This window comes from Oncorhynchus gorbuscha, linkage group LG03 (assembly GCF_021184085.1).
Source record: "Oncorhynchus gorbuscha isolate QuinsamMale2020 ecotype Even-year linkage group LG03, OgorEven_v1.0, whole genome shotgun sequence".
NCBI lineage: Eukaryota > Metazoa > Chordata > Actinopteri > Salmoniformes > Salmonidae > Oncorhynchus > Oncorhynchus gorbuscha.
In genome coordinates, this window is record NC_060175.1 from 12,104,065 (window position 1) to 12,131,884 (window position 27,820).

The 27,820-nt window shown below is 42.6% G+C and overlaps 1 protein-coding gene across 3 annotated transcripts; it reads right to left on the minus strand.

The window, feature by feature from the left end:
- Window positions 1–247: 247 nt before the first annotated feature.
- On the minus strand, window positions 248–27,360 carry LOC124025846 (glutaminase kidney isoform, mitochondrial-like). Of its 3 annotated transcripts, XM_046339158.1 has the most exons (18): window positions 27,094–27,360; window positions 26,732–26,828; window positions 21,932–22,053; window positions 16,922–17,051; window positions 14,928–15,007; window positions 13,537–13,700; window positions 13,211–13,269; window positions 9,934–9,966; window positions 9,750–9,808; window positions 9,576–9,642; window positions 9,314–9,364; window positions 8,818–8,994; window positions 3,603–3,734; window positions 3,268–3,360; window positions 2,781–2,842; window positions 2,090–2,166; window positions 853–916; window positions 248–620 (listed from the first exon to the last, which is right to left on the minus strand). In XM_046339158.1, the coding sequence occupies exons 1-18, from the start codon at window positions 27,114–27,116 to the stop codon at window positions 458–460; spliced, it is 1,653 nt and encodes a 550-aa protein (XP_046195114.1). In that variant the 5' UTR covers window positions 27,117–27,360; the 3' UTR covers window positions 248–457. The 3 variants fall into 3 exon arrangements, 2 of the variants coding, with proteins under 2 accessions (XP_046195114.1, XP_046195124.1); XM_046339168.1 differs by lacking the exon at window positions 27,094–27,360 and having other exon boundaries at window positions 26,728–26,828; XR_006837235.1 differs by lacking the exon at window positions 248–620 and having other exon boundaries at window positions 851–916; window positions 2,090–2,186; window positions 27,094–27,348.
- Window positions 27,361–27,820: the final 460 nt, after the last annotated feature.

Genomic DNA, 27,820 nt, shown 5'->3' on the forward strand with positions numbered 1-27,820 from the left:
CAAATAGCACACTATTCACCACACACACACACACACACACACACACACACACACACACACACACACACACACACACACACACACACACACACACACACACACACACACACACACACACACACACACACACACACACACACACACACATACACACACACACACAACACACAACTAACCAAAAGTAGTGCACTAAAGGTCTATAGGAAGTAGAATGCCACTTGGGACACAAGCTTATTTGCAACAGAAATGAAAATCAATGTTTTTTTTATTGGACAACTTGAGGAAGTCTCTCCATGTTTCAATCTGAAGATCCTGATGGTCCTGGGCCCGTTTATCAAGGTGGGGTGTTGATCTAGAATCACTGTTCTCCCCGTCTATAATAATCTGTTGCATTCCGCAAAAATTTATCTTAGATCAGCACTCCTAATGGGAGACACTTGACACATACGGCCCATGATCACACCATGCCTTCTACAGTCTCTAGTTTTGGGGCTATGGGTATGGTATCAGCCACTGGGAGTCTCTCCTGTTCCTGGCAGGCCACCTGGTACTCCTGTAGGACCTTCACCACGGCACCGTGGCCAAACTGCAGGGCATCATCCAGAGGAATGTTGCCCCACCTGGAGGGAGGTGGTAGAGATGAGAAAGAAGCTAGATGAAGCATGTCAGAAGTTATAAAACATTTTAAAAAACTACCTCTCAATAAAGACAACGGCCACAAAGGACCGAATTAGATGGAGAAATAAAGACATGAGAGGCTGGGAATATAGTAGCAAAGAGATGTTGTGAGGTTGGAGGAAACCTAACAATAGAGATTGTTATAGGTGGATGAATGAATGAATACTACCGTACCGGTCTTTCACAAAGGGGTTCACTTTGCAGGCGTCTGTTAGGAACCGTACCACATCCACATGGCCTGAGGACAAAGCACAAAATAGGTATCTTAGCCCGGTAACACTTGCTAAGAGGCACACATACATAATTCCTTATAATACACTTCTACTGCATTATAACACTTGCTAGAAGCTGTAATAACAACTCATAAGTATCTATAACATCACTATGAAGAATTATAAGGCATTTTATTTAACCTTTATTTGATCAGGGAATCATACAGAGGAGCCCTGAATTACATAAATGACAGAAAACACAAACTTCAATATAAATACAAAATGCAAACAGAAAGAAAAACACGGGGCACCAGAACATCACATTCATCAGTAATAAGATCCTCAATCAGCTGTCTGAATGACCCCTAGAGGCACCAGAACATCACATTCATCAGTAATAAGGTTCTCAATCAGCTGTCTGAATGACCCCTAGAGGCACCAGAACATCACATTCATCAGTAATAAGGTCCTCAATCAGCTGTCTGAATGACCCCTAGAGGCACCAGAACATCACATTCATCAGTAATAAGATCCTCAATCAGCTGTCTGAATGACGCCTAGAGGCACCAGAACATCACATTCATCAGTAATAAGATCCTCAATCAGCTGTCTGAATGACCCCTAGAGGCACCAGAACATCACATTCATCAGTAATAAGATCCTCAATCAGCTGTCTGAATGACCCCTAGAGGCACCAGAACATCACATTCATCAGTAATAAGGTCCTCAATCAGCTGTCTGAATGACCCAAGAAGCACCAGAACATCACCTTCATTAGTAATAAGGTCCTCAATCAGCTGTCTGAATTACCCTAGAGACACCAGAACATCACATTCATCAGTAATAAGGTCCTCAATCAGCTGTCTGAATGACCCAAGAAGCACCAGAACATCACCTTCATTAGTAATAAGGTCCTCAATCAGCTGTCTGAATGACCCCTAGAGGCACCAGAACATCACATTCATCAGTAATAAGGTCCTCAATCAGCTGTCTGAATGACCCCTAGAGGCACCAGAACATCACATTCATCAGTTATACGGTCCTCAATCAGCTGTCTGAATGATCCTAGAGACACCAGAACATCACATTCATCAGTAATAAGGTCCTCAATCAGCTGTCTGAATTACCCCTAGAGGCACCAGAACATCACATTGAAGAACATTTTGAAGAGCCAATGCCACCAGTGGAGAGAAACTCACCCTCACCAGCAGCCACGTGTAGCGCGGTCCTAGAGTCATAGTCCTTCAGCTCCATGTCCATCAATGACAGAGCAAACCTCAGAGGATAGGAGACAAGCTATATTCTACATAGTATTCCTCATTTCAAAGAGTTACTGTGAAGGATTAGTAGCTAGGAGAGAGAGTGACATCAAGAGTTACTGTGAAGGATTCGTAGTTAGGAGAGCGAGTGACATCAATAGTTACTGTGAAGGATTAGTAGTGAGGAGAGAGTGACATCAACAGTAGTGGGGAGAGAGTGACATCAACAGTTACTGTGAAGGATTAGTATTTAGGAGAGAGACATCAAGAGTTACTGTGAAGGACTAGTAGTGAGGAGAGAGTGACATCAAGAGTTACTGTGAAGATTTAGTAGTTAGGAAAGTGACTGTAGCTAGGAGAGCGAGTGACATCAATAGTTACTGTGAAGGATTAGTAGCGAGACGAGAGAGTGACATCAAGAGTTACTGTGAAGGATCCGTAGTTAGGAGAGCGAGTGACATCAATAGTTACTGTGAAGGACTAGTAGCGAGACGAGAGAGTGACATCAATAGTTACTGTGAAGGACTAGTAGCGAGACGAGAGAGTGACATCTACAGCACGTGACTTCGTGGTGAAACTAATTAAAAAACATAAACCCTCCTTCTGTAGACTCCTTGATTTGGTATTTTACCTTCTGAGGGCTGACACATCTCCACTGTAGGCTGCAAACATCAGGCTCACCACAGACTTGTTCTACAGATATAGCAGAGATAAATACACCTTAGACTGGGCGGGATACCGGTAGACAACACCGCCCCCATGTCAGTCATAGTGCTCATCATAACAAGAGCAAACTTCAACCTCAATTCATGTTCTAGCAAATATGTTCAATTGTTGGTATGTTTACCTTAACAATTCCACAACAACTACCTAATACACACAAATCTAAGTAAAGGGATGGAATATGAATATGAATATTTATGTGTATATATTAGATTTCTATTCCTTTACTTAGATTTGTGTGTATTAGGTAGTTGTTGTGGAATTGTTAGATTACTTGTTAGATATTACTGCACTGTCGGAACTAGAAGCACAAGCATTTCGCTACACTCGTAATAACATCTGCTAAAATTGGATTAGATTTTCATAAAACGCTCATAACTCTCAAAAGCCCTTACCCTATCATCCCCGTCCTGCCTTCGGGGGTCCTGCTTCTTGACCAAGTGTCTCAGGTTGTCATAGTTGTGGAAGTTAAACGAAGACACCAGCTCCTGCAAGACCAAGACAGAAAAAAGCAGATAGTTGATGGGGAAGCGAAAACACGATACGTGTTGCATGTGGTTAAACGCTATTTAAAGAGTATCTATACGAGGACTTCGTAACACATTCAAAGACCTCGGCAAAACACATGAATACGGAGTACACAAGCATTTCTCACTCCTGTACATGCAAGTGTTCACTCTGTACAAGTCATTCAGTCATTGTGTCATACATCGTGTGTAAAACGGATTACCTGGCAGAAGTGTATTCCTCGGACACTGTTTCCAACTCTGTCTAACGGAGGAGACCAACACATCACTCCCATGACGTTAGGAACCACCAACAGAACTGCTCCTGACACCCCAGACTTAGCAGGCAAGCCCACCTGGGAGAGAAGCATACAGGGGCCATACAGGGTATGGTAAAAGTGTCCGTTATATCATCCAACTAAAGAAAAAGGTGGCCTTCATTTGGCAAATAGGTGTTTAAAAAGGTTTACTCGACTATTAATACAGGGTATTTAAAACAGTTTACTAAATGACTAATACAGATACAGAGTATTCACATCCCTTCTCTTTTCCACATTTTGTTACGTTACAGCCTTATTCTAAAATGGATTAAAGTTTTTTTTTAAGTCCTCAATTTACACTCAATACCCCATAATGACAACGCAAACTAAGGTTTTTAGACATTTTTGCAAATGTATTAAAAATAAAAACAGATACCTTATTTACATAGGTATTCAGAACATTTTCTATGAGACTAGAATTTGAGATCAGGTGCATCATGTTTCCATTGATCATCCTTGAGATTCCATTGATCAGCCTTAATTGGAGCCCAACTGTGGTAAATTCAATTGATTGGACATGATTTGGAAAGGTACACACCTGTCTATATAAGGTCCCATAGTTGACAGTGCATGTCAGAGCAAAAACCAAGCCATGAGGTTGAAGGAATTGTCTGTAGAGCTCTGAGTCAGGATTGTGTCGAGGCACAGATCAGGATGGTCTGAGAATGGTACCAAAACATGTCTGCAGTATTGAAGGTCCCCAAGAACACAGTGGACTCAATCATTCTTAAATGGAAGAAGTTTGGAACCACCAAGACTCTTCCTAGGGTTGGCCACCTGGCCAAACTGAGCAAGAAAGTGACCAAGAACCCGATGGTCACTCTGACAGAACTCCAGAGTTCCTCGGTGGAGATGGGAGAACCTTCCAGAAGTTGTCTCTCCAAGAAATGGCCATATCACAGTCTGCCGATATGGACTGCCCGATCAAGAAGATCCTCTTGGATGATGTATTTCGAGAGAGAGTGGTAAGCAGCCTGAAACTGCCGTAGCCATTGCACGGATTGAGGGAGAAAATGCCATCCTGTCTGATGTTCAGACTCTGCTTGCAGATGTAAGAGAAGAAATCCGTACTGCCCTGCTCACTTCACTGTTACTCCAAGCCGTGGAAACTGCAGTTCTGGAATACATCAAGAAGCCTGAAGACCATACACACCGCAGCATACATGTTAGACCCCAAGTATGCTGGCAAGAGCAATCCTGTCTGGTGCAGAGATCAACAAGGACTATGGTGTCATCACTACCATGTCTCGCCACCTTGGCCTGGATGAGGGCAAGGTTCTTGGCAATCTAGCGAAGTACACTTCCAAGCAAGGGCTTTGGGATGGAGATACAATATGGCAGTCGTGCCAACATATCTCATCATCCACATGGTGGAAGGGACTTTGTGGATCTGAGGCTGTTTCCCCTGTTGCCTCCAACATCCTCCAAATTCCACCAACATCAGCCGCCCAGAGCGCAACTGGTCCTTGTTTGGAAACACACACACCAAAGCACACAACAGGCTGACCAATACAATGGTTGAAAAATTGGTGGCCATCCTCAACAAGGTTGGAAAATGACAGTGAAGATGAGGCCTCAGAGTCTGATGTTCAAGAGGTGGACATTGAGGAGGTCCAGGGAGAAGACATGGAAGCCTGAGAAGAAGACAACCAAAGATTTTGTTTCTAGACTATCATTTTACAGATATATGTTAAATGTTTTTAGGAGATGCGATGGATCATTGGGGATCATTCAATATTCTCTTTCTTTTGTTGTTCAGTGAAATCATCCCATGTAAAGAATCAAGTAATTTAATTAAAGTTCAATTTGTAACTAAATTGTTTTTTAACATTTCTATTGGAAGGATTTAATATGTCTACTTATGATCAGGTAAAAGGTTTATGTTTCTGTCTCCATATGATATGGTAAATATATCCAATGCAAAAAACATCTACATTTAAATGGTATTAATATTTATTTATATTTCCGTTAATTCCCATATATCGCCATTAATTCCCACGGAAAGTTTCCACCTCTGAATATACCCCAAATTGTGCAACCCTAGTGAATACTTACAGTGGGGCAAAAAAGTATTTAGTCAGCCACCAATTGTGCAAGTTCTCCCACTTAAAAATATATTTAGAGGGAGTTGAAAGTCCGTGTAGCCCAGCAACAGCCCCAAAACATCACTGCTCAAGAGGAGATCTGCATGGAGGAATGGGCCAAAATACCAGCAACAGTGTGTGAAGACTTACAGAAAACTTTTGACCTCTGTCATTGCCAACAAAGGGTATATAACAAAGTATTGAGATAAACTTTTGTTATTGACCAAATACTTATTTTCCACCATAATTTGCAAATAAATTCATAAAAAATCCTACAATGTGATTTTCTGGATTTTTCCCCCCTCATTTTGTCTGTCATAGTTGAAGGGTACCTTGCACAATTGGTGGCTGACTAAATACTTTTTTGCCCCACTGTATGTAAACATGATATTTTCGTTTTTTTCTTTGTCATTATGGGATATTGTGCGTAGATTGATGAGGGAAAATACATCTAAAATTTTAGAGTAATGCTGTAACGTAACAAAAAGTGGAAAAAGTGAATGGTCTGAATACTTTCAAATGCACCGTACATAGGTAGTTGTATACCTTTCCCTACTATATCACTACTATAAGACTACTGTTTAACTACTATATGACTACTGTACAACTACTCTGACTACCATATTACTACTTCATCTATAAGTCTTGTCTAGGTAAAGCCCCGCCTTATCTCAGCTCACTGGTCACCATAGCAGCACCCACCCATAGCACGCGCTCCAGCAGGTATATTTCACTGGTCACCCCCAAAGCCAATTCCTCCTTTGGCCGCCTTTCCTTCCAGTTCTCTGCTGAAAATGACTGGAACGAACTGCAAAAAAATCACTGAAGCTGGAGAGTCATATCTCCCTCACTAGGCTTTAAGCATCAGCTGTCAGAATAGCTTACAGATCTGTTATAATCTCCACCTGGCACAGCCAGAAGAGGACTGGCCACCCCTCATAGCCTGGTTCCTCTCTTAGGTTCCTTCCTAGGTTTTGGCCTTTCTAGGGAGTTTTTCCTAACCACCGTGCTTCTACACCTGCATTGCTTGCTGTTTGGGGTTTTAGGCTGGGTTTCTGTACAGCACTTTGAGATATCAGCTGATGTACGAAGGGCTATATAAATACATTTGATTTGATCATTGCACCTGTACATAGCCTATGTGTAAATAGCCCATCCAACTACCTCATCCCCATGTAATTTTTGTTGTTGTTGCTCCTTTGCACCTCAGTATCTCTACTTGCACATTAATCTTCTGCACATCTATCACTCCAGTGTGTGTTTAATTGCTAAATTGTAATTATTTCAAAACTATGGCCTATTTATTGCCTTTACGTCCCTAAACTTACCTCATTTGCACAAACTTTATATAGACTTTTATATTGTCTTATTGACTGTATGTTTGTTTATTCCATGTGTAACAACAACTGTGTTGTTGTTTGTGTCACACTGCTTTGCTTTATCTTGGCCAGGTCGCAGTTGTTAATGAGAACTTCTTCTCAACAGGCCAACCTGGTTAAATAAAAACCTATATGACGACTGTATAACTACTATAAAACTACTGTATAACTACTATATAACTACTATAGGACAACTGTTTAACTACTATATGACTACTGTTTAACTACTACAGTGGGGAGAAATAACTACTTTATAACTACTGTATAACTACTTTAAAACTACTTTGACTACTTTATAACTACTTTATGACTACTATACAACTACTTTGACTACTATATAACTACTTTATGACTACTATATAACTACTTTATGACTACTATATAACTACTTTATGACTGCTATATAACTACTTTATGACTACTATATAACTACTTTATGACTGCTATACAACTACTATATGACTGCTATACAACTACTTTATGACTACTGTATAACTACTTTAAAACTACTTTGACTACTTTATAACTATATATATATTATTACTATATAACTACTATATAACTACTTTATGACTACTATATAACTACTATATAACTACTATATAACTACTTTATGACTACTGTATAACTACTATATAACTACTTTATGACTACTATATAACTACTTTAAAACCACTTTGACTACTATATAACTACTTTATGACTACTATATAACTACTTTATATACTGTATAACTACTTTATGACTACTATATAACTACTTTATAACTACTTTATGACTACTATATAACTACTATATAACTACTATATAACTACTTTATAACTACTTTATAACTACTTTATAACTACTTTATAACTACTTTATGACTACTTTATGACTACTTTATGACTACTTTATGACTACTATATAACTATTATATAACTACTTTATGACTACTATATAACTACTTTATGACTACTATATAACTACTATATAACTACTGTATAACTACTATATTATCATTTTATTTGTCACTACTGTAGACTATGTTAAGTACTATATAACTACTATATAACTACTTTATGACTACTATATAACTACTATATAACTACTTTGACTACTTTGACTACTGTATAACTACTTTGACTACTATATAACTACTTTATGACTACTTTATAACTACTATATAACTACTATATAACTACTTTATGACTACTTTATAACTACTGTATAACTACTATATGACTACTATATGACTACAGTATGTGTACAATATGACTACTGTATAACTACTATATAACTACTGTATAAATACTATATGACTACAGTATGAGTACTATATAACTAATATATAACTACCGTATAACTACTTTATGACTACTATATAACTACTATATAACTACTTTATAACTACTTCATAACTACTATATAACTATTTAAAAACTACTTTGACTACTATATAACTCCTTTATGACTACTGTATAACTACTATATGACTACTGTATGACTACAGTATGAGTACAATATGACTACTGTATAACTACTGTGTAACTACTATATGACTACTTTATAACTACTATATGACTACAGTATGAGTACTATATGACTACTGTATAACTACTGTATGACTACAGTATGAGTACTATGTGACCACTGTATGACTACAGTATGACTTACATGGAAGGCCATCTGTCCAGAGAAGTCGTACATGCCGCAAGAGTGCATTAGACTCAGGGTGTTCCTTACAGCCTCGGCACTCAGGACGCGCTCGCCGGTGATTGGGCAGATCCCCCCGTGGGCCAGCGTTGCCGCCATGACACTTCCAGACTCACAAGTCACCTCTATTGAACACAGCTGAAAGGAAAAAATTGATTTACTAAAACAACGATATGGAGAGAAACATGTAGGCTCCGTGTTATCCCAGACACATATTAAGCCGAGAACTGAACTAAGAAGTCTATGGAGAATCTTCATTGAAATAACGTTTTTTAGGTCGAGGACTAAGCCTAATTCATGTCTGGGAAACCGCTCCAGTGTCTGTGACTCATATGCACTGCAAGTGCTTTATGTTACCGTCCAGTCACAAGTCAGCATAATGACGCATTACCAGAAATAGCAAAACCACATACACTGTCACAGTGTGATAAAGTTTATCCGAGGAAGTGTAGTTTACCTGGAAATAGAAGTCCAGCGCGTCAATCATTTCTGCCCCAGTGGGAAAACACTGCAGATGGAAATCAGTTCCTATCATCAATATTTCATACAGGTACAGAATATCTCAAACATTAATATCACATAACCATCACACAGTGAGGGACCAATGTCTTTCTGGTGCACAAACCTCCTGACCTGAGTAGTAGCTGGAAAGTTATCAGGAGGTGTGTCCCAGAACTAGTGTCATTAAAATGTTCCCATCGTCACTGTCCCTCACTGACCTTCTTCTCTTTGAGGTAGTACCCAATTGCAAAATTTCTGTCGCCTGTTTCTTTTTCCGACTGGAACCTGAGACACACAGAGACAAAGAGAGTCAACAACAACAACATCAATAATATAACAAACAGAGAGAATAACTCTGCTTTCGGGAAATGAAGACATGAACTAAAACTCACGTGGCATTGCTGAACCCCACGTACTCTCGACCGGCCATCTTCTTAATGAACTCCATCGTCTGAGGAGAGAGGATGAGCGATATCGTATAGTAATGGATTGTAATGTAACGCATCATGTGTGCATTGTATAGAACTACGTTTGAATGATACTGAATGATGACACACATTAAGTCTATCTACTTACATAGTCAAACTTCTCTGCCTTATTTGAACCGGGCTGGTGACACACAGAAAGACAAGACAGAACAGCCATGTAAACAACAGGTCACCACATGAAAACCTTTTCAGTAGTCAGCCACAGGGTGGCGATGTTCTACAGGGCTTCAGGACTCAGTAGGCTCAACACACTTTAACAGTATGAATGATCACACATCTTGAAGTCCTAATGTCTACTCCTGAACAAGGTGACAAAAACAAGCAGTTATCACAGTAGACTGTGTCCTAATAAAGACACTGGTTATATGAAGTCTCAGGATAGTACAGGTATTCGCTGTAGTAAATCTGCAATATCACCTGTTCCCAAGCAACAACACCTGGTCTGAAACAGGTGTATCCCTGACCCAGCATTGAGAGGTTAAAGGTGGATTTGGTTCGGAATACATTTTTTAAGGGGGCTACTTTATTTAAATTATAGAGCATAGCCGTGATGGCCCAAGTGACCCCAAATGTCCAGTATTGGGGTATAAATAAGATTGTTTGCGTCACAAAGATGCATTACACAGTAATAGATTTATTTAAGTATACCTATTAGATTGAAGATTTCCCTCTAGTGGTGTGGGGGCTGTGCTTTGGCAAAGTGGGTGGGGTTATATCCTTCCTGTTTGGCCCTGTCCGGGGGTGTCCTCGGATGGGGCCACAGTGTCTCCTGACCCCTCCTGTCTCAGCCTCCAGTATTTATGCTGCAGTAGTTTATGTGTCGGGGGCTAGGGTCAGTTTGTTTATCTGGAGTACTTCTCCTGTCCTATTCGGTGTCCTGTGTAATCTAAGTGTGCGTTCTCTAATTCTCTCCTTCTCTCTTTTCTTTCTCTCTCTGGAGGACCTGAGCCCTAGAACCATGCCCCAGGACTACCTGACATGATGACTCCTTGCTGTCCCCAGTCCACCTGGCCATGCTGCTGCTCCAGTTTCAACTGGCCTGGGCCCTAGGACCATGTCCCGACTACCTGACATGAGGACTCCTTGCTGTCCCCAGTCCACCTGGCCATGCTCCTGCTCCAGTTTCAACTGTTCTGCCTTACTATTATTCAACCATGCTGGTCATTTATGAACATTTGAACATCTTGGCCACGTTCTGTTATAATCTCCACCTGGCACAGCCAGAAGAGGACTGGCCACCCCACATATGCTCTCTCTAATTCTCTCTTTCTTTCTCTCTCTCGGAGGACCTGAGCCCTAGGACCGTGCCCCAGGACTACCTGACATGATGGCTCCTTGCTGTCCCCAGTCCATCTGACTGTGCTGCTGCTCCAGTTTCAACTGTTCTGCCTTATTATTATTTGACCATGCTGGTCATTTATGAACATTTGAACATCTTGGTCATGTTCTGTTATAATCTCTACCCGGCACAGCCAGAAGAGGACTGGCCACCCCACATAGCCCGGTTCCTCTCTAGGTTTCTTCCTAGGTTTTGGCCTTTCTAGGGAGTTTTTCCTAGCCACCGTGCTTTTACACCTGCATTGTTTGCTGTTTGGGGTTTTAGGCTGGGTTTCTGTACAGCACTTTGAGATATCAGCTGATGTACGAAGGGCTATATAAATAAATTTGATTTGATTTGATTAAAGATTCATTCTGAACAGATGGGCCGAAATCCAGACTTAAACCCTCCTGTTATTCCTTCAGGGTAACTTCCACCTGGAGTCCCCTTTGCCTGGGGCCCCATATGGCTGGGGCCCCTGCTGTCTTTATAGACGAAATATCTAACTATATATATCAGTTAAACTCGCCTGCTCTGTCTATGTACCTTTCTCTCTCTCTGAGATAACACACACGGACCACCTCTCCAAAGTGCTCTGTTAATTGGTTAAACTGATGGTCCCACCGGTCCCAGGGTCCCTCCCCCAGCAGTGTGAGGGTGACAGGAGAGCAGTAAAGCTGGCAGAACCAGGGTCAACACTACTGACTACCCTACTCACTACACTACTGACTACCCTACTCACTACACTACGGACTACCCTACTCACTACACTACCGACTACCCTACTCACTACACTACCGACTACCCTACTCACTACACTACCGACTACCCTACTCACTACACTACCGACTACCCTACTCACTACACTACCGACTACCCTACTCACTACACTACCGACTACCCTACTCACTACACTACCGACTACCCTACTCACTACACTACCGACTACCCTACTCACTACACTACCGACTACCCTACTCACTACACTACCGACTACCCTACTCACTACACTACCGACTACCCTACTCACTACACTACCGACTACCCTACTCACTACCCTACTCACTACACTACCGACTACCCTACTCACTACACTACCGACTACCCTACTCACTACCCTACTCACTACACTACGGACTACACTACGGACTACACTACTGACTACCCTACTCACTACACTACGGACTACCCTACTCACTACACTACGGACTACCCTACTCACTACACTACGGACTACCCTACTCACTACACTACGGACTACCCTACTGATTACACTACCGACTACCTTACTCACTACACTACCGACTACCCTACTCACTACCCTACTCACTACACTACTGACTACCCTACTGACTACCCTACTCACTACACTACGGACTACACTACGGACTACACTACGGACTACACTACGGACTACCCTACTCACTACACTACTGACTACCCTACTGATTACACTACCGACTACCCTACTCACTACCCTACCGACTACCCTACTCACTACACTACGGACTACACTACGAACTACCCTACTGACTACACTACTCACTACACTACTCACTACCCTACTCACTACCCTACTCACTACCCTACTCACTACCCTACTCACTACCCTACTCACTACCCTACTCACTACCCTACTCACTACTCTACTCACTACACTAACGACGACCCTAATCACTACACTACTGAACATGTAACTACTATCTACCTCACGTGCCAGATAGGCCGTGCGCGTGTGTGTGTTTAGAGCTGCATGTTTCAACGGGACAAAGCCAAACCTACGTCAGCTTCGGGTCAAAGATTGACAGATGCCCTGGATCTTGGTTTGTTGTGTACATTTGCTCGTCAAACACTGAGTGGATTTAGCAAATATATACTCACACCATGTATAGGGTGGTCTGTCTAGTTACAGGATACACTCACACCATGTATAGGGTGGTCTGTCTAGTTACAGGATATACTCACACCATGTATAGGGTGGTCTGTCTAGTTACAGGATATACTCACACCATGTATAGGGTGGTCTGTAGACTGTCTGTCTAGTTACCTTGATAAGAGAGCTAATCACAATGGCTCCAGCATTCACCATGGGGTTGTGGGGTTTGTCTAGGCACACAAAACACAAGTTATTATCAGAGTTAAAACAGAATACAGTAAGCTCACAGAAGTAGAATGATGCTTTACTATTTGGAGACTAAGTCTTTCTTCGAGAGCTGACATCACATCCATTTGGTAGAAAGTGGTAGATCCTATCAACCTGAACTCATGTGGTCTTAACTTGTACTGAAATCAAATCATATTTGTCCAGCAAACTAACAAAACACCCACAAGACAGTAATGTACAGCAACAGGAGCAAGGGTTCCCTTACCCACCTTCCTCATCCAGGTAGAGCTTGTTGAATTTGAGTCCGCTGGGCTCCATCCCCACATAGCGGTGTACCTTCTCTGTCCCAGCCTCGTGGATGGCCACAGCATACTCCAGTGGCTTCACACACGACTGGAGACAGAAGGGCTGCTTAGTGTCCCCTACTGAGTGTCTGGGGGGAGAGGAGGGAGAGACAGAGGACCAGAGAAACAGGACCAGAGAAAGAAAGAGAGAGGGACCAGAGAAAGAAAGAGACAGAGGAAGAAAGAGAGAGAGGACCAGAGAAACAGGACCAGAGAAAGAAAGAGAGAGAGGACCAGAGAAAGAAAGAGAGAGAGGACCAGAGAAAGAAAGAGAGAGAGGACCAGAGAAAGAAAGAGAGAGAGGACCAGAGGAAGAAAGAGAGAGAGGACCAGATGAAGAAAGAGAGAGAGGACCAGAGGAAGAAAGAGAGAGGGGACCAGATGAAGAAAGAGAGAGGGGACCAGAGGAAGAAAGAGAGAGAGGACCAGAGGAAGAAAGAGAGAGAGGACCAGATGAAGAAAGAGAGAGGACCAGAGGAAGAAAGAGAGAGGGGACCAGATGAAGAAAGAGAGAGAGGACCAGAGCAAGAAAGAGAGAGGGGACCAGAGGAAGAAAGAGAGAGGGACCAGATGAAGAAAGAGAGAGAGGACCAGAGGAAGAAAGAGAGAGAGGACCAGATGAAGAAAGAGAGAGAGGACCAGAGCAAGAAAGAGAGAGGGGACCAGAGGAAGAAAGAGAGAGGGGACCAGATGAAGAAAGAGAGAGGGGACCAGATGAAGAAAGAGAGAGGGGACCAGAGGAAGAAAGAGAGAGGGGACCAGAGGAAGAAAGAGAGAGGGGACCAGAGGAAGAAAGAGAGAGGGGACCAGAGGAAGAAAGAGAGAGGGGACCAGAGGAAGAAAGAGAGAGGGGACCAGAGGAAGAAAGAGAGAGAGGACCAGAGGAAGAAAGAGAGAGAGGACCAGAGGAAGAAAGAGAGAGAGGACCAGAGGAAGAAAGAGAGAGGGGACCAGAGGAAGAAAGAGAGAGAGGACCAGAGGAAGAAAGAGAGAGAGGACCAGAGGAAGAAAGAGAGAGAGGACCAGAGGAAGAAAGAGAGAGAGGACCAGAGGAAGAAAGAGAGAGAGGACCAGAGGAAGAAAGAGAGAGGACCAGATGAAGAAAGAGAGAGGACCAGATGAAGAAAGAGAGAGGACCAGATGAAGAAAGAGAGAGGACCAGATGAAGAAAGAGAGAGGACCAGATGAAGAAAGAGAGAGGACCAGAGGAAAAAAGAGAGAGGACCAGATGAAAAGGTGTCAGTAGTATGAGTCACTATTTCACATTCAGTTATCAATCATCCAGATATATAGATACACAGGGAGGTTGTACCCACCTCTGTCCATCCACTGTACACAGGGACACACCCCAGAGATCAGGACTGAACTTGGCCAGGTGAGGAATGTAGACTGCTACCTGTAACCAGGAAGTACAGACCATCAGAACTACCAGAACCATATCACATGTAGATAATACTCCACACGTCAAATGTTTTGTTTGAGTACATGCCATAGAACAACAGACTAGAGGTCGACCAATTAATCAGGATTGGCCGATAACTTGAAATCAGCCCTAATTTTTCATAACAATCGGTAATCGGCATTTTGGACACCGATCGTCGCCAATTACATTGCACTCCACGAGGAGACTGCGTGGCAGGCTGACAACCTGTTATGTGAGTGCAGCAAGGAGCCAAGGTAAGGTGCTAGCTAGCATTTAACGTATCTTATAAAAAACAATCAATCTTAACGTAATCACTAGTTAACTACACATGGTTGATGATATTACTAGTTTATCTAATTTGTCCTGTGTTGCATATACAGTAATCGATGCGATGCCTGTTAATTTATCATTGAATCATAGCCTACTTCGCCAAACGGTTATTGAACAAGGTTATTTAACAAGCGTATTCGCGTAAAAGCACTGTTGTTGCACCAATGCGTACCTAACCATAAACATCAACGCCTTTCTTAAAATCAATACACAAGTAAATATTGTTAGACCTGCATATTTAGTTAATATTGCCTTCTAACATGAATTTCTTTTAACTAGGGCCGTCTGGCTTGTTGCCAACTGTGTGAAGACCAACTTCACCAAACAGGGGATGATTTAACAAAAGCACATTAGCTCAACACAAAGCTCAGCTCAATCTTTAGCTCAGCTCAGCTCAATCTCTCTGTAAATGCCATGTCTGTAGGTCTCTGTGTTTCACTCTCGCTTTGTGTCTTAACCTCTCTTTTGTTTAAAGCACCTCCATAGCACTTTGTCATCACCTGTGAGTATTGTTTTTGGTTATGGTGTTTGTTTGTTTGCTGGTGGGAAAAGGGGGAAACCAAGACAAGTCGCCCATGGGCATACACTACCCGTAGGTGAACTTTGTTATATACACTAGTTAGAACTGGGCGGACCACCCACTTTTTGGTTAGTTAGTTAGCTGTTGTTAAAGTAGGCTAGTCTAGCTTAGGGGTGTTTTTGAATACTTATTGTTTCTTTCCTTGGGTCCAGCTCAGCCCCTTTTCCTGCTCCCCCCATTACCGTGTGTTTATAAATAAACCTAGAGTTTGACGGTAGATTTCTGTTGTCGTGGTTATTTCGTGCACACTTTTACTTTGTCACAATAATAATTTGCATGAGTTATGTTACGGGTCTCATTACCATCCCCCCTAGACTGTCGGGCCAAAAGGAATTCGTAACACTGTTACACTGGCAATACTAAAGTGCCTATAAGAACATCTAATAGTCAAAGGTATATGCAATACAAATGGTATAGAGGGAAATAGTCCTATAATTCCTATAATAACTACAACCTAAAACTTCTTACCTGGGAATATTGAAGACTCATGTTAAAAGGAACACCAGCTTTCATATGTTCTCATGTTCTGAGCAAGGAACTTAAACGTTAGCTTTCTTACATAGCACATATTGCACTTTTACTTTCTTCTCCAACACTTTGTTTTTGCATTATTTAAACCAAATTGAACATGTTTCATTATTTATTGGAGGCTAAATTGATTTTATTGATGTATTATATAAAGTTAAAATAAAAGTGTTCATTCAGTATTGTTGTAAATGTCGTTATTACAAATAAATACATTAAAAAAAATACAAAAATCGTCCGATTAATCGGTATCGGCTTTTTTTGGTCCTCCAATAATCGGAGGTATTGGTATAGGCGTTGAAAAATCATAATTAGTCAACCTCTACAACAGACACGTTAACGGAAAGCATATCAGAGTAAAAGACAGAGTAAGAGGACAGATGACAAAAAAGAGAGATAGTGAGAGACAGATGGAGAAGAGTGACATGAAAAGTGGAAACAAATCTACTTACATGTCCGTTGTGGTTTTTCTGAACGGTGTTGTAGATTTGATCTATTTTTGAAACGAACGATTCAAACTCAGGGATGATGAACTTCTTTCTGAAGGCCTGGATCAGAAGCACTATGTTCCCACCTACACACCTGAGGGTTGGTACAACAAACAATACAATATTAGATCATCAATACAGAAACCCGGTCATTGAACAAGTTCTAGAGCATTCTAGAAAACTAGTTCTGTGAATGAGATGAACTTTGAACTTTCCCCAGATGTTTGCTTTGAAGTGGTGACACTCCCTGAGGCGCAGTGGATGGACTGCTGTATTATGACGTCTGACCTTCTTCTCGGTTGTTGTTTGCCTGCTAGACTTGGTGCTGATAAGTGGTTTGAATTGTTGTGGAAATTAGGGTTCAGCGGAGCTGTGTGAGAATGTAAACTCCATTCTTTGTGACACACATGGATAATGATACTCCTTATGTATCCTATTAACAGCCTGACACATGTTTTAAAATATGTTTTACTGTCACATACACCGGATAGGTGCAGTGAAATGTGTTGTTTTACAGGGTCAGCCATAGCACTGCGCCCCAAGAGCAAATAAGGGTTAAGTGCTTTGCTCAAGGGCACATTGACAGATTGTCAGCCCGGGTATTTGAACCAGCAACCTTTTCGTTTCTAGCCCAACGCTCTAACTGCTAGGCTTTCCTGCCACTCGATGCTCTCTATATTATTTCCTACCCCAACCTATGTTGCACTTGAAAACAAACACACATGATTAGCCTATAACTTTACTTAACCTCCATTTACAGGGGCAAGAAGAAGTATGTGAACCCTTTGGAATTACCTGGATTTCTGCATAAATTGGTCATAAAATGTGATGTGATCTTCATCTAAGTCACAACAACAGACAAACACAGTCTGCTTAAACTAATAACACACATAAATGATATTCCGGTCCTGTGTAGCTCAGTTGGTAGAGCATGGCGCTTGTAACGCCAGGGTAGTGGGTTCGATCCCCGGGACCACCCATACGTAGAATGTATGCACACATGACTGTAAGTCGCTTTGGATAAAAGCGTCTGCTAAATGGCATATATTATTATTATATTATTATGATATGTTTTTCATGTCTTTATTGAACACACCGTGTAAACATCACAGTGCAGGGTGGGAAAAGTATGTGAACCCTTGGATTTAATAACTGGTTGACCTTCCTTTGACAGCAATAACCTCAACCAAACATTTACTGTTGATGCGGATCAGACCTGTACAACAGTCAGGAGGAATTTGGGGGCTTTCCTCTTTACAAAACTGTTTCAGTTCAGCAATATTCTTGGGATGTCTGGTGTGAACTGCTCTCTTGAGGTCATGCCACAGCATCTCAAATCGGGGTGAGGTCAGGACTCTGACTGGGCCACTCCAGAAGGTCAGGACTCTGACTGGGCCACTCCAGAAGGTCAGGACTCTGACTGGGCCACTCCAGAAGGCGTATTTTCCTCTGTTGAAGCCATTCTGTTGTTGATTTACTTCTGTGTTTTGGGTCGTTGTCCTGTTGCGTTACCCAACTTCTGTTGAGCTTCAATTGGCCGACAGATAGCCTTTCATTCTCCTGCAAAATGTCTTGATACACTTGGGAATTCATTTCTCTGTCGATGATAGCAAGCTGTCCAGGCCCTGAGGCGGCAAAGCAGCCCCAAACCATGATGCTCCCTGCACCCTACTTCACAGTTGTGATGAGGTTTTGATGTTGGTGTGCTGAGCATTTTTGTCTCCACACATAGTGTTGTATGTTCCTTCCAAACAACTCAACTTTAGTTTAATCTGTCCACATAATATTTTGCCTGTAGCGCTATGAAAGGGACAATAGTGGCTTCTTCCGTGGTGCCCTCCCATGAACCCCATTCTTGTTCAGTGTTTTACACAAGTAGACCCGTCAACAGAGATGTTAACATATTCCAGAGATTTCTGTAAGTCTTTAACTGACACTCTAGGATTCTTCTTAACCTCATTGAGCATTCTGCGCTGTGCTCTTGCAGTCATCTTTGCAGGACGGCCACTCCTAGAGAGAGTAGCAACAGTGCTGAACTTTCTCCAATTATAGACATTTTGTCTTACAGAGGACTGATGAACATCAAGGCTTTTAGAGATACTTTTGTAACCCTTTCCAGCTTCATGCAAGTCAAGGTCTTTTGAGATCTCTTTTGTCTGAGGCATGGTTCACATCAGCCAATGCTTCTTGTGAATAGCAAACTCTGCAGCAAATAGCACATTTTCTGAGTGTTTTTTATAGGGCAGGGCAGCTCTAACCAACATCTCCAATCTCATCTCATTGATTGGACTCCAGGTTAGTTGACTCCTGACTCCAATTGGCTAATGACTTCTCCAAAAGCTTAGGGGTTCACATACTTTTCCCAACCTACACTGTGAATGTTTAAATTCTGTATTCAACACGGACAAGAAAAATACAATAATTTGTGTGTTATTAGTTTAAGCACACGGTTTTTGTCTATTGTTGTGATTTAGATGAAGATCAGATCAAATTTGATGATCAATTGATGCAGAAATCCAGGTCATTCCAAAGGGTTCACATACTTCTTCTTGCCACTGTATGGTTACACTCAGAAAAAAGGTGCTATCTAGAACTAAAATGGTTATTTGGTTGTCCCCATAGGAGAACCCTTTGAAGAACCCTTTTTGGTTCAAGTTAGAACCCTTTTGAGTTCCATGAATAACCCTTTCCACTGAGGGTTCTACCTGGAACCAAAAAGGGTTCTACCTGGAACCAAAAAGCTTTCTCCTATGGGGACAGGCAAAGAACCTTTTTGGAACCCTTCTAAGAGTGTCGACGACCTGGCAGATATAAGGAACACTGGTTTTCCCCACGAGATCAAGATGCCTAGACTGTGGACTGAAAGAGTGGACTGAAAGTCCACTCTAGATGTCAATCATTCACTCTTTAACTGAATTGTAATGAAAGGACATGCATTGCCATAGCTGAAACACAAAGCTGTCACAGGTCAACTGATTAAGGGTTACATTTAATTCCAATCAAAATGTACTTTGTGTGTGTGTGTGTGTGTGTGTGTGTAGGCCCAAGGACCAAGGCAGCTGGCACCTATAAAACGGAGTCGTACTGTGCTCTTTAGCCCACACAAGACTACCGGTATCCACCCTCAGCCCACGGTCCCTCGGCCCACGGTCCCTCGTCCCACGGTCCCTCGGCCCACGGCCCCTCGGCCCACTGTCCCTCGGCCCACTGTCCCTCGGCCCACTGTCCCTGTGATGTTTACTGGTATTTAAAAAAAAATGTGTTTACTTTTTATTTAACTTTTGTTTATTATCTACTTCACATGCTTTGGCAATGTTAACATATGTTTCCCATGCCAATAAAGCACTTAATTCAATTCAGAGTGAGTGAGTGAGTGAGTGAGTGAGTGAGTGAGTGAGTGAGTGAGTGAGTGAGTGAGTGAGTGAGTCTACAACAAACTCTGGGTTAATAATGTGGAATGCTGAAGGGGTCAGGGTATTAATAGACTCACTCTACCATGGCACCTAGCAGTAAGAGGAGATGGAAATGTGTTGACTGTGTGACAGAGGCAAAGAGGGCTAGAGAGGGGTAGAGAGGTGGATAGGGGTGTAGAGGGGTAGAGAGGGGTGTAGAGGGGTAGAGAGAGGTGGAGAGGGGTGTAGAGGGGTGTCGAGGGGTGTAGAGGGGTGTAGAGGGGTGTCGAGGGGTGTAGAGGGGTGTCGAGGGGTGTAGAGGGGTAGAGGGGTGTAGAGGGGTAGAGGGGTGTAGAGGGGTAGAGAGGTGGAGAGAGGTAGAGAGGGGTAGAGAGGTGGAGAGAGGTAGAGAGGGGTAGAGAGGTGGAGAGAGGTAGAGAGGGGTAGAGAGAGGTAAGGAGAGGTGAACAGGGGTAGAGCTGTAGAGAGGTGGAGAGGGGTAGAGAGGTAGAGAGAGGTGGAGAGGGGTAGAGAGAGGTGGAGCGGTAGAGAGAGGTGGAGGGGTAGAGAGAGGTGGAGAGAGGTGGATGGGTAGAGAGAGGTGGAGGGGTAGAGAGAGGTGGAGGGGTAGAGAGAGGTTGAGGGGGTAGAGGGGGTAGAGAGAGGTTGAGGGGGTAGAGAGAGGTTGAGGGGGTAGAGAGAGGTTGAGGGGGTAGAGAGAGGTTGAGGGGGTAGAGAGAGGTTGAGGGGGTAGAGGGGTAGAGAGGGGTAGAGAGGGGTGAGAGGGGTAGAGAGGGGTGGAGGGGTAGAGAGGTGGAGGGGTAGAGAGAGGTGGAGGGGTAGAGAGAGGTGGAGGGGTAGAGAGGGGTAGAGAGAGGTGGAGGGGTAGAGAGAGGTGGAGGGGTAGAGAGGGTGGAGGGGAGGGGTAGAGAGAGGTGGAGGGGTAGAGAAAGGTGGAGGGGTAGAGAGAGGTGGAGGGGTAGAGAGAGGTGGAGGGGAGGGGTAGAGAGGGGTAGAGAGAGGTGGAGGGGTAGAGAGGGGTAGAGAGAGGTGGAGGGGTAGAGAGAGGGGGTAGAGAGAGGTGGAGGGGTAGAGAGAGGTGGAGGGGAGGGGTAGAGAGAGGTGGAGGGGTAGAGAGAGATGGAGGGGTAGAGAGAGGTGGAGGGGTAGAGAGAGGTGGAGGGGTAGAGAGAGGTGGAGGGGTAGAGAGAGGTAGAGAGGGGTAGAGAGGGGTAGAGCGTTAGAGAGGTGTAAAAAGAGATAGAAGGGGGCGAGAGAGGAGTAGAAGGGGGCGAGAGAGGAGTAGAAGGGGGCGAGAGAGGAGTAGAAGGGGGTGGAGAGAGGTGGAGACAGGTAGAGGTGGCTCTAGAAGCAGGTCCCAAATCCCCCCCACCCTTGGACCTACCCTTGGTTTATGCAGACCAGCTGATAAGCAATATGGTGGAAGCGCCAACAATGCACTGCTTGTACCTATCCAGACCCTTCAGATCTGCAAACATGGAGGGGTTAGGGACAAGAGGGAGGGGTATGGAGCAATGTGGGAACGTCTAAATCCAACAAGGAGACAAGCTGGGCGACTCACTTGCGGAAGAGTTCCCGGTCCATCATGACGTCATGACAGGATTCCGATACGGAGCGTTGCAGCTTGTCCATACAGTCCTTCAGTCGCGGGTCGGATACAATAAGACCAGTCCTTTTGAGGGCCTAATCAAATCAAACTTTATTTAAAGTGCATATAAAGTCACAAGACATGTTACAGTAAAAACAACACAATGAAGTGGTTCAAGTAAACAAAAAAAACCAATAAAATAGATGAATAAATTAACAACACAAAGATTTGGTTGGGGAGAAAGGAATGATGTTGTCAGCGAAGCCATACTGCAGTTTAATTGACAGTGTTCTGTAAATCATTCTGCCTGGTCATGTCGAGTCCACATCTCACACAGTTATTTAAACTGGTATGCGAGGAACTTGGATGTGAACTAAATTTATATGAACTAACTTTAACTCATCTTGAGGCCCGCTGACATACACAAATCTTGTTGCAAGTTGAGTAATTGATACGCCTCTTTGTCCAAGCTGGACTGAAGCTGGTTTGGGAATGCTTTGAGTCACTTGTTGCAAGTTGAGTAACTGATAACCTTCTTTGTCCAAGCTGGACTGAAGCTGGTTTGGGTAGGCTTTGAGTCACTTGTTGCAAATTGAGTAACTGATATCCATTTTTTGTCCAAGCTGGACTGAAGCTGGTTTGGGAATGCTTTGAGTCACTTGTTGCAAGTGTTTTGATTGAAACAGTGCAGTAGTGCTAATATAAAACACAGATCAGATCAGAGCTTTGATTGATATCTTCTGCACGGTAATCTTTACAACCTAATCTAGTCTGTCTAGTCTCTGCAAGGTAATCTTTACAACCTAATCTAGTCTGTCTAGTCTCTGCAGGGTAAACTTTACAACCTAATCTAGTCTGTCTAGTCTCTGCAGGGTAATCTTTACAACCTAATCTAGTCTGTCTAGTCTCTGCAGGGTAATCTTTACAACCTAATCTAGTCTGTCTAGTCTCTGCACGGTAATCTTTACAATATATTCCAGTCTGTGTAGTCTCTGCAGGGTAATCTTTACAACCTAATCCAGTCTGTCTAGTCTCTGCACAGTAATCTTTACAATATATTCCAGTCTGTCTAGTCTCTGCAGGGTAATCTTTACAACCTAATCTAGTCTGTCTGGTCTCTGCAGGGTAATCTTTACAACCTAATCTAGTCTGTCTAGTCTCTGCACGGTAATCTTTACAATATATTCCAGTCTGTCTAGTCTCTGCACGGTAATCTTTACAACCTAATCTAGTCTGTCTAGTCTCTGCAGAGTAATCTTTACAACCTAATCCAGTCTGTCTAGTCTCTGCACGGTAATATTTACAACCTAATCTAGTCTGTCTAGTCTCTGCAGGGTAATCTTTACAACCTAATCTAGTCTCTGCAGGGTAATCTTTACAACCTAATCTAGTCTCTCTGGTCTCTGCAGGGTAATCTTTACAACCCATTTCTAGTCTCTCTGGTCTCTGCAGGGTAATCTTTACAACCTAATCTAGTCTGTCTAGTCTCTGCACGGTAATATTTACAACCTAATCTAGTCTGTCTAGTCTCTGCAGGGTAATCTTTACAACCTAATCTAGTCTGTCTAGTCTCTGCAGGGTAATCTTTACAACCTAATCTAGTCTCTGCAGGGTAACTTTACAACCTAATCTAGTCTCTGCAGGGTAACTTTACAACCTAATCTAGTCTGTCTAGTCTCTGCAGGGTAATCTTTACAACCTAATCTAGTCTCTCCCGGGTAACTTTACAACCTAATCTAGTTTCTGACGGGTAACTTTACAACCTAATCTAGTCTCTCTGGTCTGCAGGGTAATCTTTACAACCTATTTCTAGTCTCTGCAGGGTAGTCGTTACAACCTAATCTAGTCTCTCTGGTCTGCAGGGTAATCTTTACAACCTATTTCTAGTCTCTGCAGGGTAATCTTTACAACCTAATCTAGTCTCTCCCAGGTAACTTTACAACCTAATCTAGTCTGTCTGGTCTCTGCAGGGTAATCTTTACAACCTAATCTAGTCTCTCTGGTCTCTGCAGGGTAATCTTTACAACCGAATCTAGTCTGTCTAGTCTCTGCAGGGTAATCTTTACAACCTAATCTAGTCTCTCTGATCTCTGCAGGGTAATCTTTACAACCTAATCTAGTCTCTCTGGTCTCAGCAGGGTCATCTTTCCAACCTATTTCTAGTCTCTCTGTAGGGTAATCTTGAGACTGATGTGTTGTGATCTTCACCAGACACATTCCTTCCTTCATCAGGCTTGGAGACATGGACACTATTTAATTTAAATAACATAATGAAATAGCCATGTTCCACGATACACCTTATCGTTTCAAGAGTCGATTCACTCAATTGTTTTTATTTATTTATTTAACCTTTATTTAACTAGGTTAAATCACATATCAGCGGAATGTATCATTTTTTAACAGCTATTTGTTATCTATTCAGAAAATTCAGATGGATATGAATATCTATAACCTACTATAGGGGACTACAGTACATTGGCCTGTCTTGACATCTACATTGGGAAAATATGCTATGCAGAATATTATGTTTCTCCTGATAGTTGCACTGTCTATGTCAAACACTGCAATTCAATTTGCAATGAACACCATGTCATCTTGCACCAGGGATGTACTCGATGTACGGCTCACTTGTTGCACGTCTTTCCTTGCTCATAATTACCATATTCCTCATAATTACCCTACCTCCTCCCTTCCTCATAATTACCCTACCTCCTCCCTAACATAATTACCCTACCTCCTCCCTTCCTCATAATTACCCTACCTCCTCCCATAATTACCCTACCTCCTCCCTAACATAATTACCCTACCTCCTCCCGTCCTCATAATTACCATATTCCTCATAATTACCCTACCTCCTCCCTTCCTCATAATTACCCTACCTCCTCCCTAACATAATTACCCTACCTCCTCCCTAACATAATTACCCTACCTCCTCCCTAACATAATTACCCTACCTCCTCCCTAACATAATTACCCTACCTCCTCCAGTCCCCATAATTACCATATTCCTCATAATTACCCTACCTCCTCCCGTCCTCATAATTACCATATTCCTCATAATTACCCTATCCTCCCTTCCTCCTCCCTAACATAATTACCCTACCTCCTCCCTTCCTCATAATTACCCTACCTCCTCCCTAACATAATTGCCCTACCTCCTCCCTAACATAATTACCCTACCTCCTCCCGTCCTCATAATTACCTATTCCTCATAATTACCCTACCTCCTCCCTTCCTCAACATAATTACCCTTCCTCCCTACCTCCTCCCCCGTCCTCATAACATAATAATTACCACCCTACCCCTCCTCCCTAACATAATTACCCTACCCTCCCATCCTCCCTAACATAATTACCCTACCTCCTCCCTAACATAATTACCCTACCTCCTCCAGTCCTCATAATTACCATATTCCTCATAATTACCCTACCTCCTCCCGTCCTCATAATTACCATATTCCTCATAATTACCCTACCTCCTCCCTTCCTCATAATTACCCTACCTCCTCCCTAACATAATTACCCTACCTCCTCCCTTCCTCATAATTACCCTACCTCCTCCCTTCCTCATAATTACCCTACCTCCTCCCTTCCTCATAATTACCCTACCTCCTCCCTAACATAATTACCCTACCTCCTCCCTAACATAATTACCCTACCTCCTCCCGTCCTCATAATTACCATATTCCTCATAATTACCCTACCTCCTCCCTTCCTCATAATTACCCTACCTCCTCCCTAACATAATTACCCTACCTCCTCCCTAACATAATTACCCTACCTCCTCCCTAACATAATTACCCTACCTCCTCCCTAACATAATTACCCTACCTCCTCCCTAACATAATTACCCTACCTCCTCCCGTCCTCATAATTACCATATTCCTCATAATTACCCCCCCCTTCCTCATAATTACCATATTCCTCATAACTACCCTACTTCCTCCCATCCTCATAATTACCATATTCCTCATAATTACCCTACTTCCTCCCATCCTCATAATTACCATATTCACCATAATTACCCTACTTCCTCCCTTCCTCATAATTACCCTACTTCCTCATAACTACCCTATCCCCCCCTTCCTCCTAATTACCCTACTTCCTCTCTTCCTCCTAATTACCCTACGTCCTCCCTTCCTAATAATTACCCTACGTGCTCCCTTCCTAATAATTACCCTATTTCCTCCATTCCTCATAAGGACCCTACTTCCTCCCTTCCTCCTAATTACCCTACTTCCTCCTAATTACCCTACTTCCTCCCTTCCTCCTAATTACCCTACTTCCTCCTAATTACCCTACTTCCTCCATTCCTCATAAGGACTCTACGTCCTCTCTAGCACATAATTACCCTACTTCCTCAAAGTAAAGAGAGTTGGCAATGCCACGGTGGCAGTTTGGTGGCCCCAAGTCTTCAATAACCCTTGCACTCAGCATACCTTGAGTAAGTATAGCTCAAATGGTGGAAAGACGACTTTTGAGTGAGAGCAGAATTACATCAAGTATCATACATCATCTCTTATGACAGATTTTGTATCTTTATTTGCAAATAAATGTCTGTTCTTCAGTGTTTTTGTGTGTGTGTGTGTGTGTGTGGGAGCGAGGGAGCGAGACAGAGGGAGCGAGAGAACAAGAATGTGCTTTTGTGTTTGTGGCTGTATGTCTACATCAAGAGAGAGTTTGTTGTCAAGGAGGGTTGTGACAGAGTAAGGTATTTAATTTACAACCTACTCTTCTTTTCTGTATAGGTTAACGGATGTGTGTACTTACTCACAGAGATAAAGTGTGAGACGGGGACTTGTTTCTGACCCTCTGTGATGGTGTAGAAGAGCATATCTTCTACCTCTGAGAAGAGACCCTTCCCACTGCTCCTACATATACATACAGTGAAGAGGGAAATTGTCAGCTTTAAACAACACAGACATACACAACTTGATTGGCTATTTATAAAGTGTAATGGATGATTGAGGAGAATGGAGACAAGCCATGTTTTGAATGTACAATAACATAGGCCTATATGCGATTCACACACACACACACACACACAGTAAATTAATATCTGCCAATCAATACATAACACAAATGAACTGTCCTGGAACAATAAAAACACCTGGAACAATAAAAACACCAACTCACAGTTTGGAAAGCACGTGGTCCATGTCTGAGGTTGTTCCGATGCGGTGCTGATCTGTTGAGCTTGTGTTGAAATATTGTGCTGGTTGAACTTTAACATTACGACGATTACCATTATAACCGTTGTAAGAAAACTTTTTAAAACTATTTTAGTCGTGTCTTTCAAAGTTTCAACAGCTGCTGCGTTGGTCACCCGTAATATTTTCAAACAGTGCATGGTTACACTAACTTTACAAAAATAAAAGCATTTAAGGATAAATAACTTTCTCCACTATTTACCCTTAGTCTGATAAATCCGTTCTGGTCAACCGACTACAGGTATCTAGGCAGCAATCTCGTTCTCGCGTTCGAAACTTGTCATGAGCGCACAAGAGGAAAACTGCGCCGATGACGTCGGAGTGTGTATTTATAGCAGGTCAACTTGGCTGCTGGGGAGCAAGGAAACCCCCAGGTCCGCTAAAACCATTGACAACAACTACAGTGCCCTTTTCAAATGATAATGTTATAAATATAAGTGTTTAGAACTATTTGGTTTTAATATTATCAAGTTGAAGAGCATAGTCAGAACATCTGAGTGATACAGTAAATAACTGCATGCTTTTCATGATATGTAAACTTCAACTGATAATTTTTTCCATTTGTCATGTAACGCTAAGCAAACAATATGTGTAATTCATCTTGCTTCATCAGATATTAGACTTTCAGAAAGAGCTTGGTAAGTTCTCCTGGT